Raw genomic sequence first — 10,910 nt, forward strand, 5'->3', positions numbered from 1 at the left:
TTTGAAGTTATCTAAGTGACTTATATATCATGTTTAACCTGAGTAACGAAAGACAGCGGTGGGTTTGAAAACGAATTGTGTTCAAATACAAAATTAATTTTATAAGTGCAAAGATTGTGTGTGTGTTTATCTATAAAATATTTATAATTATTCTGGATATTTATAAATGAACTCATCTATTTTGTTGAGATCTGGGGTAGGTCAAGGAAATCTTAATTTTTTTTTCAGATTTTTTCAGATCTCGCAAGAAGCTTCCTCCTTTTGGATTCAACACAAGTAAAGTTTTGTAACATCGACACCTTTTAAACTGTTTCATCACGCCTTCCTTCCCTCAGAGATGAGTGGGATGACTGACCTGACAACAGCTGAGGTTTGGTTTTCTGTCTTGACCCTCAGGAGTCAGCAGTGTCTAAAAATGTGTGACAGAAAAACACGCACTTCTCTTTACTGTAAAATAAGAATAGCAGGAGTGAGTTGTAGGCTCGTCAACTGATTCTTGGAAGACTTGTAAATCAGCTGTTTGTGAGATTATTGTACAAAAAAAAAAAGAAGTGTTTTTTAACTTTGTTTTTTTCCAGTCTGGGTCCTCTTACTCCAACAGTCTGAAGATAGGCACCGGGTAACTGGCGAGTCTAAATTGGCTGTAGGTGAGATTGTAAGTATGAATGGTTGTCCGTCTCTCTGTGTTATCACGCGATAGGCTGGCAACCAGGGTGTACCCCTCTCTCACCTTAAGGTAGCTGAGTTGGCCTCAAGAACCCCCAGATTGGATAAGAATAACATGGATAGTCAATAAACAAAAACTATTCACTAGTGATTAAAAATTATATTTAAATAAAGTTTATTGGCATCTTTTACCTTTTTACAAACAGAAAACATCAACGATCAGCAGCCTAAACCGGTGGAGGTGGCTGAACTGCTTGAAGTCATAAAAATAATAATGCTATACTGATCAGTCTCCTATGGCTCAGAAAACTGTCTTGCCTTCCTAACCTACATTTACCTTGTTCCAGTCTCAACACTGCAGACACGCTGCTATATATTTTAAGCAAGACATTTTGCTGCAGTGCTACAGCAAAAAACTGAATTAAAATACTACATCCAAAAATACTTGCGAATGAAAAATAGGTGGAGCATCTCAGTGTATCACAGACAAAGTGGAAAATGCTGTTGAAATGCACAGCTTCATCAACAAATCCTCTCCACAGAGCTCAGTACTAGAACATCCCGGTCCACTCATCAGGGTTTCCACCAGAACGAATACCTCCAGGACTGAACACGTTCTTCTTCCCTGGTTTGCTGCTAAAGCAGCTCCAGTTTGTTTCCAATTAAAGTGACCTGAAAATAAAACTGAGACAAGTTGAACATCACTGTTAAGTCAGTTTAAAACAACACAAGTAGCCAGTGTAGTGTCACTAAAACTGGCATAATATTTTAAGACGTCTCACTGCTGAATTTGAAGTCGTTCAACTGATTTCTGATGCTTGTTAAAAGAACACCTCAATAATCTAACCGAGAGAAAATATAAACCTGAATAATTGCTATAGTAATAGTAATTACCTAATCCCAGTGATATATTCCACAAATGCCCCATATGCTTCACACAGTTCCAAACAACAGTAAAATACAGAATATTATATTACCGTGTGGTGCACAACTCCACATAAAACTCACCGAGTAAACTTCTATCTAACCACAAAGGCACTCTCTGGGATCTTGGAAAGTGGAAACTGTGAAAAAATGGATTAAACAGAAAGTCATTTTACTTTACCTGTAAGGTTTATTAAAGATTTATTAGAACTCAAATTTTTAAAACCAACACTTACATCCAGTTCTCTGGGGAATTGAACAGGCTCTAGTCCCTTACAGCAGAGCACTGAGAAAGGCCTCTCCTTGGTCTCTGAAAGCTCTTTGAAGCACAGACTGAACACTTTGGCAGGCAGGTAAACATCCCAGTCAGCTGCATGCTCCTCTATTAGATCGTTCACCATCCTGTTTGATTAGGAACATTACAGCACTGAGATGTTACTATGACGACAGAACATCCAGGTATTATGCGCCGATTGTTTGTAATAACAGTTTGGTCCATAGGTGCCAGATATTTCATATTTTTGGTCTTATTTATTCCCGTTTATCTCATTGAGAAAAAAACATAAATACTATTATAAAAGACAACTACATCATCAGCAGGAAATTGTTGTTCAAATATTCCTTTAGCTCCCAACAAAACAAGTACTGAGAATCCACAGAGAGTTCAAAATTGTCCAGACTCTTTCAGCTCCAATAAAATGAGCGCGACCACTGTTTCAATAAAGTTTCATGTCCAGACATCCAAAAGTAAAGAAGAGCTCATTTCCATCTGAAGTTGACAAAATTCTCACTTTAGTATATTTTTTGACAAAAAGAAAAAAGTAGAGTTCGGCTATAACTTTCGATGTTAAGGTAGATGGAAAAAATAACAGCAGCTTTGGGATACTTGACATATGCTTTACTACCAGGTGGCTAGTTATGGTCGAGCTGATAGAAACACATCAGCACAGATCTGGATAAAACTATTCTCAATAAAAGTTCATGTTGAGGGTCTCCCACTATCATCTGGTAGGAAGAAGATGATGAAAACGGACTATATCTCAGAGATGATCCATCAACAACACAATGCATTAAAACATGTTCCTGTGTGGTTTGAATGACTCACTATGAATAATCCTGTTACATCACCACTTAACAAACAGATACTGATGTTTGCCTGATTTATTGGTGCATGCACAGTTATAACTGCCCTAAAGGCACGAAGGCATCTAAAACCATTCACTGCAAAACCAATATGGTAACAGGAAACTTCAGCGACTTTAACATTCGTGATATTATTAATAACCTAAGTGTTTTTATCCTGTGTTAAAAGCTACAGGTTTTCACCTGCAACAACAAGAGAATGAACTTTGTAGGTCATCCAAATGACAAAGTGTATTTTGGTAAAATTAATAAAATCTGGAAAAGGACCAAAGGAAACAAAACTACAGGTATAAAGGTATAACAAGACTATAAAATGTCACAAAAAACAAATATTAGCACACCCTGGCTTTTTACAGACCTGTCTATCAGCTGTGGTGTGATCATATCTGCGATGCCCGTCTGCTGATGATAGACCACAAGAGCAACAGCAACCTTCAGCTGATCTTTCAGTTCTCGGTTGATCTGTCATGGGGAAGACAGTCACACAGTATACAGTTGTGTGAAACTGGACAACGAGGACACACTATAACATTAGTTTATAACAAAAAAAGTATCATGCATTATATTATGAGCTGGAAGACACAAAGGGCTTTTTCAGCTGGTGGTAATTCATTTCCAGTATAACATGTTATACTGGACAATTCAGAGTATATGTTTAATTTAACAAAAACAAAACCAATATTATTTCATTAGCATTTAATTATCATAACATCTCACAGAATAGATAAAGTTTCATTCTCAGCACCATATTTTTCATACTGGAACTCTAAAAACAACCTGTAGTTTCAAATTGTTAACAGTTCAGATAATGTTTTTCATCTTGCCTTGGGCCTCAGTGCAGCCCTTAAGTTCATCCACGGTCTAAAACAAGCCAGTTTACCTTCCTTCTGCTCCCTTTAAGCCAACAGTCTCCTGACTGGCAGCCACTTGTAAACAGGAGCTTTTTACCGGAGGAAGGTGGAATTTCTGAGCCATCTGGTCTCACTGACATCATACAAAGCAAGACTAGACAATTGTTCTCAGGCTGCACATGCTTGATTTCACAGATTTTTATGCCAGATGCAGTTCGTGATGCAAACAGCCCAAGGCTTCAATCTGACTATTAGAGACTTGAAAAAAGGGGGCAAAGTTTGGAGACATCGCAGGACTCCGTGATAAGTTGTGAAAATACGTTGTGGAACTCGATTCTAGCCATCAGTTGTACGTGTGTTTTGCAGAGAAAACTCATGGTTTTCAAACACAACTGTATTCATGCAAGTACCACAAGACAAAACTGTTACCCATTTGGTACGAACAAACCACAACAGTATGTGTGTGAAAGAAAATAAGGAGTATATTAGCTTCTCTTTATGCATTATATGATTGCCGAGTTGGTCTTGTGAAGGTTAAATATGCTCTTCTAAATTAAAAGCATGTCACTATAATAACTACACATGGGTTTAACTGCCTTGGGTTTGGTTTTCAGGCACTAATTCCAAGTCAGATTTATAAGGCACTTTAAAAAATGCAAGTTTCTAAACTTCAACTACATTTTTGATGTTGATATGAAATCAGGTTTTGCAAAACAGTCCAGGCAGATTAATCAAGGGTGCGCGCTCACTTTGTGGACTATGTCAAGAGGCAGTCTGGAGAGGATTCTCAGTGGATATCCAAAGTGCGCAATGATGTCCACGACGTTCTTTGCCACATCTGAAGGGAGGCACGCTGTCATCGGCACAGCTTCCACCCATTTGGAGTAGAAGTCGGTCACTGTTAAAATGTATTTGTGTCCGTTTACTGTTTGAGGCAGCGGTCCTCGGACATCCAGAGCAAGCCACTCCCATGGCTCCTTCACCTGCAGTCAGGACAATGCATCAGGCAGAGGGACAAAACCACCCTAAACCCTGGTTTGGATTTGGAGTAACACCTGCAGGTAATCGTACAACAGACGTACCTCTATAATGTTTTCATTGTCTTTATCCTCAGGCTGTAAAAATGACAAAAGAGGAGGTGAATTAAGTGCTTCACGATATAAAAGACAAACGTTTACAGATTAAAGGGGTGTAAGAATTCTGCAGCAGAGACAGGAAACTGTGACACAATTGTGCCCAACACTCGGTGTCCTGATACCCGTGTGGAGCCCTTGGTTAAAGCTAGTCTGGTGAATTCTGTTAAAAATGTCCCAGTAGTGGGTGAACTGGAAATATATGAGAATAAAAGTTTATTTTTTGTTTATGATCCAATCAAGTGATCAGGGTTGTGGTTTTAGTGTTCATCCGTTCATCCAGTTTCAGAGATTTATTACACCCCTAGTAGACTGAAAATATTCTACTTACACTGAATTTATTATCTGGAGCCCAGTGGATACTCTGTCGATGCAGGTGGAAACACACACATAGATTAACTCGCACTAATGAAGATAAACAACAAGATAAAACATATCGGATATGCCGTAAATGCCATAAGATTAGCTAAACATAAACTCTTAAGTTATCCCAGTGATCAGTATGTATAAAATACAATTCCATCTACCTGTGGTACACAGTAATCTCCATGAAAAAAGTGTGGAAATGAATCGATCTTCATCAGCGCTTCATCAATTATAATCCTCCATTTCTCTGACGTTTTGGGATCTCTAATCATTAAAACAGAAAAAAGTTAAAACATTAAGGAAACAATAATATATATCTGTACAGAAATTATTAACAAAATAAATAAAAGAACAGGAAATTTTTTTGATTTATGAAGGAGAAGCACCAAAGAAACCTCTCTGGTGTTTGATTTGATTTTATCTTTATCTTTTTCCAAGAGAAAACCTGTGATCGACCAGAAAGTCATCTTTGCCAACACAACAAGTCCCAAGGAAACCTTTGGTTAGGTCTGAAAACTGGTTTAGTGACCTAACCAGTGGGCAGATCTCCAATGGACCAATACAGCAAACCACCATGACTGTAAATTTGTTTTTAAATGCGTGTACAGCAGGAAAATGTCATCTTAAATGCTTTTATCAGCTTTTAAAAGAAAAAAAAAAACGTAGGTTTGACATTATGTTATACCTGTAAGCACACAATCTTCACTGTAAACCTGCAAACTGTACCATCCAAAACAACCTTTTTGCAAGGTTACTGTGGTTTTTAGGCTTGTGCATTAAATATATATCAATTTCAAATCTGAGGCGTTTGTATAATGCTAACTGCTTCTATAAAGACATTTATGAGCCACAATCTTTCAGCAGGTAGCAGCTGACAAACCAGATTGTTTTTATACCTCTGAGAGAAACTGACTAGTCAGAAGTAACATGTTTAGTCCTTTTGTCCTTTTTAATCTTTTGCTTTTCTTCTAAAACTTCTAACAAATCTTAAATGTCCCTCACTGAGCACAAAACAAATATTTTTCTCAGCAAATAAATATCAAGCATCAAAACCACGCAAAGAAGAATGCTTTGTTTTCAGGATTTATGTGCATATTTGAATGTGTAGCTTATGACTACAAGGCAGCACTTTTAAGTACACCTGTGTGAACGATATGAAGTGCACTAAAACTAAACTCGAGACTACAAGTTGGTCAGCAATATGGCTTTCTTTCCCAAACTACACGGTCACTATAAATATACAGTCGAATATAACGGATTCAATCTGTGACACCTAGAAACTATTTCTCATAACCTCATTATGGAGCATGTGTGAATGTTAAAAGCTCAGCAAATATATAACAAAAAAGTTGCAGATTCAGTGAATTAAGGAGCGATGAGAACAGGAGGAGGAAGTTGGTTTTAGAGAATAATATGGAATATGCTGCTAATATTATCTACCACAATCTAAATTTTGATCTCTAAGCTCATCCAGTCTTGTTTCTTTTATTGAACAAACACTGCAAAAATTAAACCTTTCTTCATTTTAAAATGTTATTAATAACATATAAAGCCCTACATGGCTTGGCTCCTACCTATTCAGCAGATCTGCTGAGACGGAAAAGGGTCATCTGGGTCTGTAAAGGTTAGGGATGGGTATTGAAAACCGGTTCTTGTTGAGAACCGGTTCCCACTGTTTCAATTCCTTGGAATCGTTTGCCATTTTTGCAAACGATTCCCTTATCGATTCCAGTCGCCCTGAATGACGTCACCACGTTGCGGAGCATCATTTACCTGGCAGGAAACAGCGCCTAAGCGGCTCAAACACTAAAAAGTTTGGTTATACTTTACGAGAACGGATGACAACAGGGCAACTTGCAATACTTGCTAAGTAGATATTTCATTTAAGGGAGGAAACACTACGAATATGCAAAAGCATTTGCTCACAAAACACGCGATGACCTTAAATGAATGTCGTGTTTTTAATTCTGCTCCGGACTCGTGAATCTTAACCCAGCATCAGCGGTAACGTTTGCGCGTCCTCTCCCGTTAATGCGGCAGGTAAATAATCAACTAACAGTGCAGATTATGTTAGCGCGATCTGCCTTCTTACAAAACCTGCCATTACTGTGCATTTAGGTGATCATGATGAGAGAGACAGACAGAGTCTGGCTGGCTCAGATGCTGCCAGTTGTCGCTGCAGTCTACCGGTAGCGTCTCCTTTCAGGCCAGGATAGACGAATGTCACTGAGCAGTGACTAAGTTTGTGGTAAAAGGCTTGCACCTGTTTGCCACAGCAGATGCCCCCGATTTTTGGTAAGTGAATGTGTTTAATTGTAGGCAAGGACATTACTGGATATTCTTGTGTAATTGCTACAGAATAATTTATGTTATACTTTGTTATTGCTACAGAAGAATATTTATTTTATTACTTTACATTTACAATTTTTTTTCCCAGGGACCCTGTGACACCCCATTGAAGAGCCGTAGGCTGTGGATCTCTTAAGATCACACTGCTGGGTTTGTAAGGCCATGTTACTCCTAAATTTCTATCTTGTTCAAAGAGAAGATATAAAACAAAGATCTAAGCTAATCGACCTTAGTGTTCTCCTTTAAAAAAAAAAAAAAGAATCAATAAGAGAATCGATAAAGAATTGAATCGTTAAACAGAATCGAAAATGGAATCGGAATCGTGAAAATCTTATCAATACCCATCCCTAGTAAAGGTCTTTTAACTATTTTACGTTTTACTTTAAAACCAGAGGTAATAATGCTTTTGAAGTTGCCACTGCTAAACCTTCCTCAGCTTATCAGGTTGGTTGAATTTATGGTTGGTTTTCAGTGACGCTTCATAACTCAGCTTTTCCTTAATTGTTTGACTGTTGTTTTTGGCCCTTGGTTCTTTGAATGTGTGTATGCAGGAATGAATGTAAGACTAACTGCATGTTTGATTATGTACACTTATCCTTAATGTGTGGTTTTATTCAAACGGTTAAGCACTTTGTAAATATGCGCTTTACAAATAAACGTATTATTAATAATTAACAAGCAAATATGCCCAAGAAGCTAATGGCAGTCTTCAAACTGTAAACACTGACTTATTAGAGGTATAATTAATGATTAAAGAAACTGGCTCCATAGTGTAGCTGTTCACACATTTGCCTAAAAAGTGAAAGATACCAAGGAAGAGACACAAATCCCTCATGAAGGGCATCCGTACTGTGCATACTGAAGCATTACTGCTTATTATTGATTTAAGAAAAGAGGACCAGGACAGTAGAACGTCTCCTTGTGTGTAGTTACATACCCAGATGTCTCTTGTTCTGTCTGGCTGGGTTCTTTGGCCCGGACGCTGTCGTCTGTTGCAGGGAGAGCTGATGTTGCAGATGCAGCCAAATCCTTCTCTGAGCTTTTAGCACCAGGTTGCTGCATTCACAATAAAAGAAACAACACGTAATGCATTTAGAAAAATGAATAACATTAAACGTTAAACAATAAAAAGTTAACTGTCTGGGTCAGCTCACCTTGTGTCGTTTACGTCTCGGGTTAATGGCAGCCTGTATCAAGGAGACAGTAACAACACCTTTATTTTTAAAAAGCCAGAGGAGTTTCATTATGCAGCTTAAAATATTTCACAAATGTTTTATTTCTAAATGATGCCAACAATTATCTATGATACACACAAACCTTCTTTTTCTGTGTGTTGTCAGTCGGTGTAAATATGGTGGGAACCGCATCTTCCCGAAGTGTCACACTTTTGCCCGTTTTGTCAATGTACTGCTCCTCAAAGTGATTGATGCACAGAACAGAAAAGCGAGTCGGCGTCCAGTCCTTCCACTTCATGTTCAGTACCCATTTTTTAAGTTTTCGGGGGTTGTACAGGGGAAACCTGCATGCACACACAGAAAACATTTTTTCCCCTGTGTGAAAAGTAACTCACTAAAAATCGTGTAGAGTTCAGTAAATTATACCTGTTGACTAACTCTGTTAAAACTGATTATGATATGCTATATGTAATATAACACTCAGTATTTCCAGCGTGATATACTGAATGTAAGCTAGATAATTCAACTTAAACAACAGAAAAACATAATAATAAGAGCATAATTTACTGTTAAAGGTCTTAATCTGGAGTATTTTTGTCTCATAGATGTAATTTAGAGGATCTTAAGTGGTCTTTTTTCAGTTGCTGCCTTTAGGGGTCGCCACAGCAGTTCATCTGCCTCAATCTCAACCTATGCTTAGCATCCTCCTCTGTCACAGCAACGCTCTGTATGTTCTCCTTTACCAAATCCACAGCTCCATGTTAAGCACCGTTTGTCCAATATATCCACTGTCCCTCCTCTGCATATGTCCAAACCACCTAAAAATGCAGCTCTCTAACTTTGTCTCCCAAAACTCAACCTGAGCTGTCCCTCTGACATACTCATTTCTAATCCTGTCCATCCTGGTCATTCACAATAACAATCTTAACATCTCAAACTGCGCCTCCTGTCTTTTTGTTAGTGCCTTTTTGCTTAGTGAGCTTGTGTACACGTCTCGGTAACTTTTCCAGGTGCACTCCGAACTGCACTCCCATGTATACAGAAAAAGATCTAATTATGTGGGCTTAAAACGTTGAGAAAAGGTGGAAAGTTTGAGTCTTAACACTGATACAAGCCTACTTCTGTAAGCCACTGTTACTTTACAAACGTGCTTCTAGCTGTTTGTTGGTTTAGTTTAACCAAAAAGCAGCGCTATTATCGAAAACTTACTTAAAAAACTTTACGTCTGGATCGCTCGAGGTGTCGCAGTTGTAGGCACACGTATATCTCCCCATTTATGGTCAAATTTCGGTCAAGTTGGAACCACAAAAACCGATTTTGTTGTTGCTAACGCTAAAGTTGTATGAGAAACGTCTCCAGCTAACAACAATCTGGACACCTCAACATCCGGAAGGACATTTCAAAATAAAGGTCGCATTTATTCTTCCTTAGAAATATGTAGCTTTTTTTTTTACATTTATCATTAAAAATTAATAATATTTATGATTGATAATTAATATGATTTTTTTTCAAAAATCGTGGTATTTGTGAAAATGCCTGATATTGAGATTATGCTTAACCATATGGTGAAAACTACAGAAAATTAATTTGCTGGATCCATAAATGTGATATTTCTTTGAAATGATCTCCTAAACTAATAGCTTTTTCTTTTTGGGGGTTAAGTCTACAATTTCGTGTTATCATTCAGCAACTGTGGTTTCCCCAGAAAGATCTGTCCATAAAAATCACTTGTTGTCTTACTGTAATGTAATAAATTGAATTTAGGAATTAAAAAATATATGTACTTTAAAACACAGCCACAATTCACTAAGACTAAAATTGACTGAGAGGACTGAATTATGTATCTATTATGTTTACATTTACTCTTATAGTGATTCTTGTCTCATTTTGTAAATTCACTTGTATTTTAATCTACTTTTTCATTTTTTAATGACAAAAAAACAAAGTTAAGAACAAAGTAAGAAATAGACCTGTGGCATGTAAGAAAACTAAGTATTATTATTATTATTATTATTATTATTATTATTATTATTATTATTATTATTATGTGTTTACGTACTAGTAGTAAATCTAAATTCTAATTTTACTCAACGATGTTTCGAACTTGACATATCCGCTTTGCACCGGATGTTGTTGCTTCCTCTTCTTTGTTGTGCCTTGATTGGTTAAGGCAGTTTAATACCGCCCCCTTCAACAGGAGGAGGATATTTTCTTCAAAATACCCACAAAAAAAGCTCCAAGATCATTTTCTCCGTGGTGATCTGCTGGGTTTTTTTTTAATTACTTAAAATATAAAAATAAAT

The 10,910-nt window shown here is 37.3% G+C and overlaps 1 protein-coding gene across 5 annotated transcripts; it reads right to left on the reverse strand.

The window, feature by feature from the left end:
- Positions 1-453: 453 nt before the first annotated feature.
- Positions 454-10,001, reverse strand: LOC146519598 (uncharacterized). 5 transcript variants are annotated; one of them, XM_085156754.1, is made up of 12 exons: positions 9,817-10,001; positions 8,750-8,951; positions 8,587-8,619; positions 8,370-8,488; positions 5,245-5,347; positions 5,049-5,081; positions 4,667-4,699; positions 4,334-4,567; positions 3,092-3,195; positions 1,827-1,992; positions 1,675-1,730; positions 454-1,338 (listed from the first exon to the last, which is right to left on the reverse strand). In XM_085156754.1, exons 1-11 carry the CDS (start codon positions 9,879-9,881, stop codon positions 1,686-1,688), a joined length of 1,137 nt encoding a protein of 378 aa, XP_085012880.1. In that variant the 5' UTR covers positions 9,882-10,001; the 3' UTR covers positions 454-1,338; positions 1,675-1,685. The 5 variants fall into 5 exon arrangements, with proteins under 5 accessions (XP_085012880.1, XP_085012879.1, XP_085012878.1 ...); XM_085156753.1 differs by having other exon boundaries at positions 454-1,350; XM_085156752.1 differs by lacking the exon at positions 454-1,338 and having other exon boundaries at positions 1,603-1,730.
- Between the last annotated feature and the right edge of the window lie 909 nt (positions 10,002-10,910).

The sequence above is a fragment of the Neolamprologus multifasciatus genome, chromosome 4, assembly GCF_963576455.1.
Source record: "Neolamprologus multifasciatus chromosome 4, fNeoMul1.2, whole genome shotgun sequence".
NCBI lineage: Eukaryota > Metazoa > Chordata > Actinopteri > Cichliformes > Cichlidae > Neolamprologus > Neolamprologus multifasciatus.

What these genes read in the sequence shown, in the direction of transcription:
- LOC146519598 (XM_085156751.1), bottom strand. Translation starts at nt 9,881, where the DNA reads ATGGGGAGATATACGTGTGCCTACAACTGCGACACCTCGAGCGATCCA. An exon ending in CGAGACGTAAACGACACAAG is followed by an intron (nt 8,489 to 8,586) that starts GTGAGCTGACCC and finishes TTGTGAATGCAG; the next exon opens with CAACCTGGTGCTAAAAGCTC. An exon ending in CTCCAGATAATAAATTCAGT is followed by an intron (nt 4,700 to 5,048) that starts GTAAGTAGAATA and finishes TCATTTTTACAG; the next exon opens with CCTGAGGATAAAGACAATGA.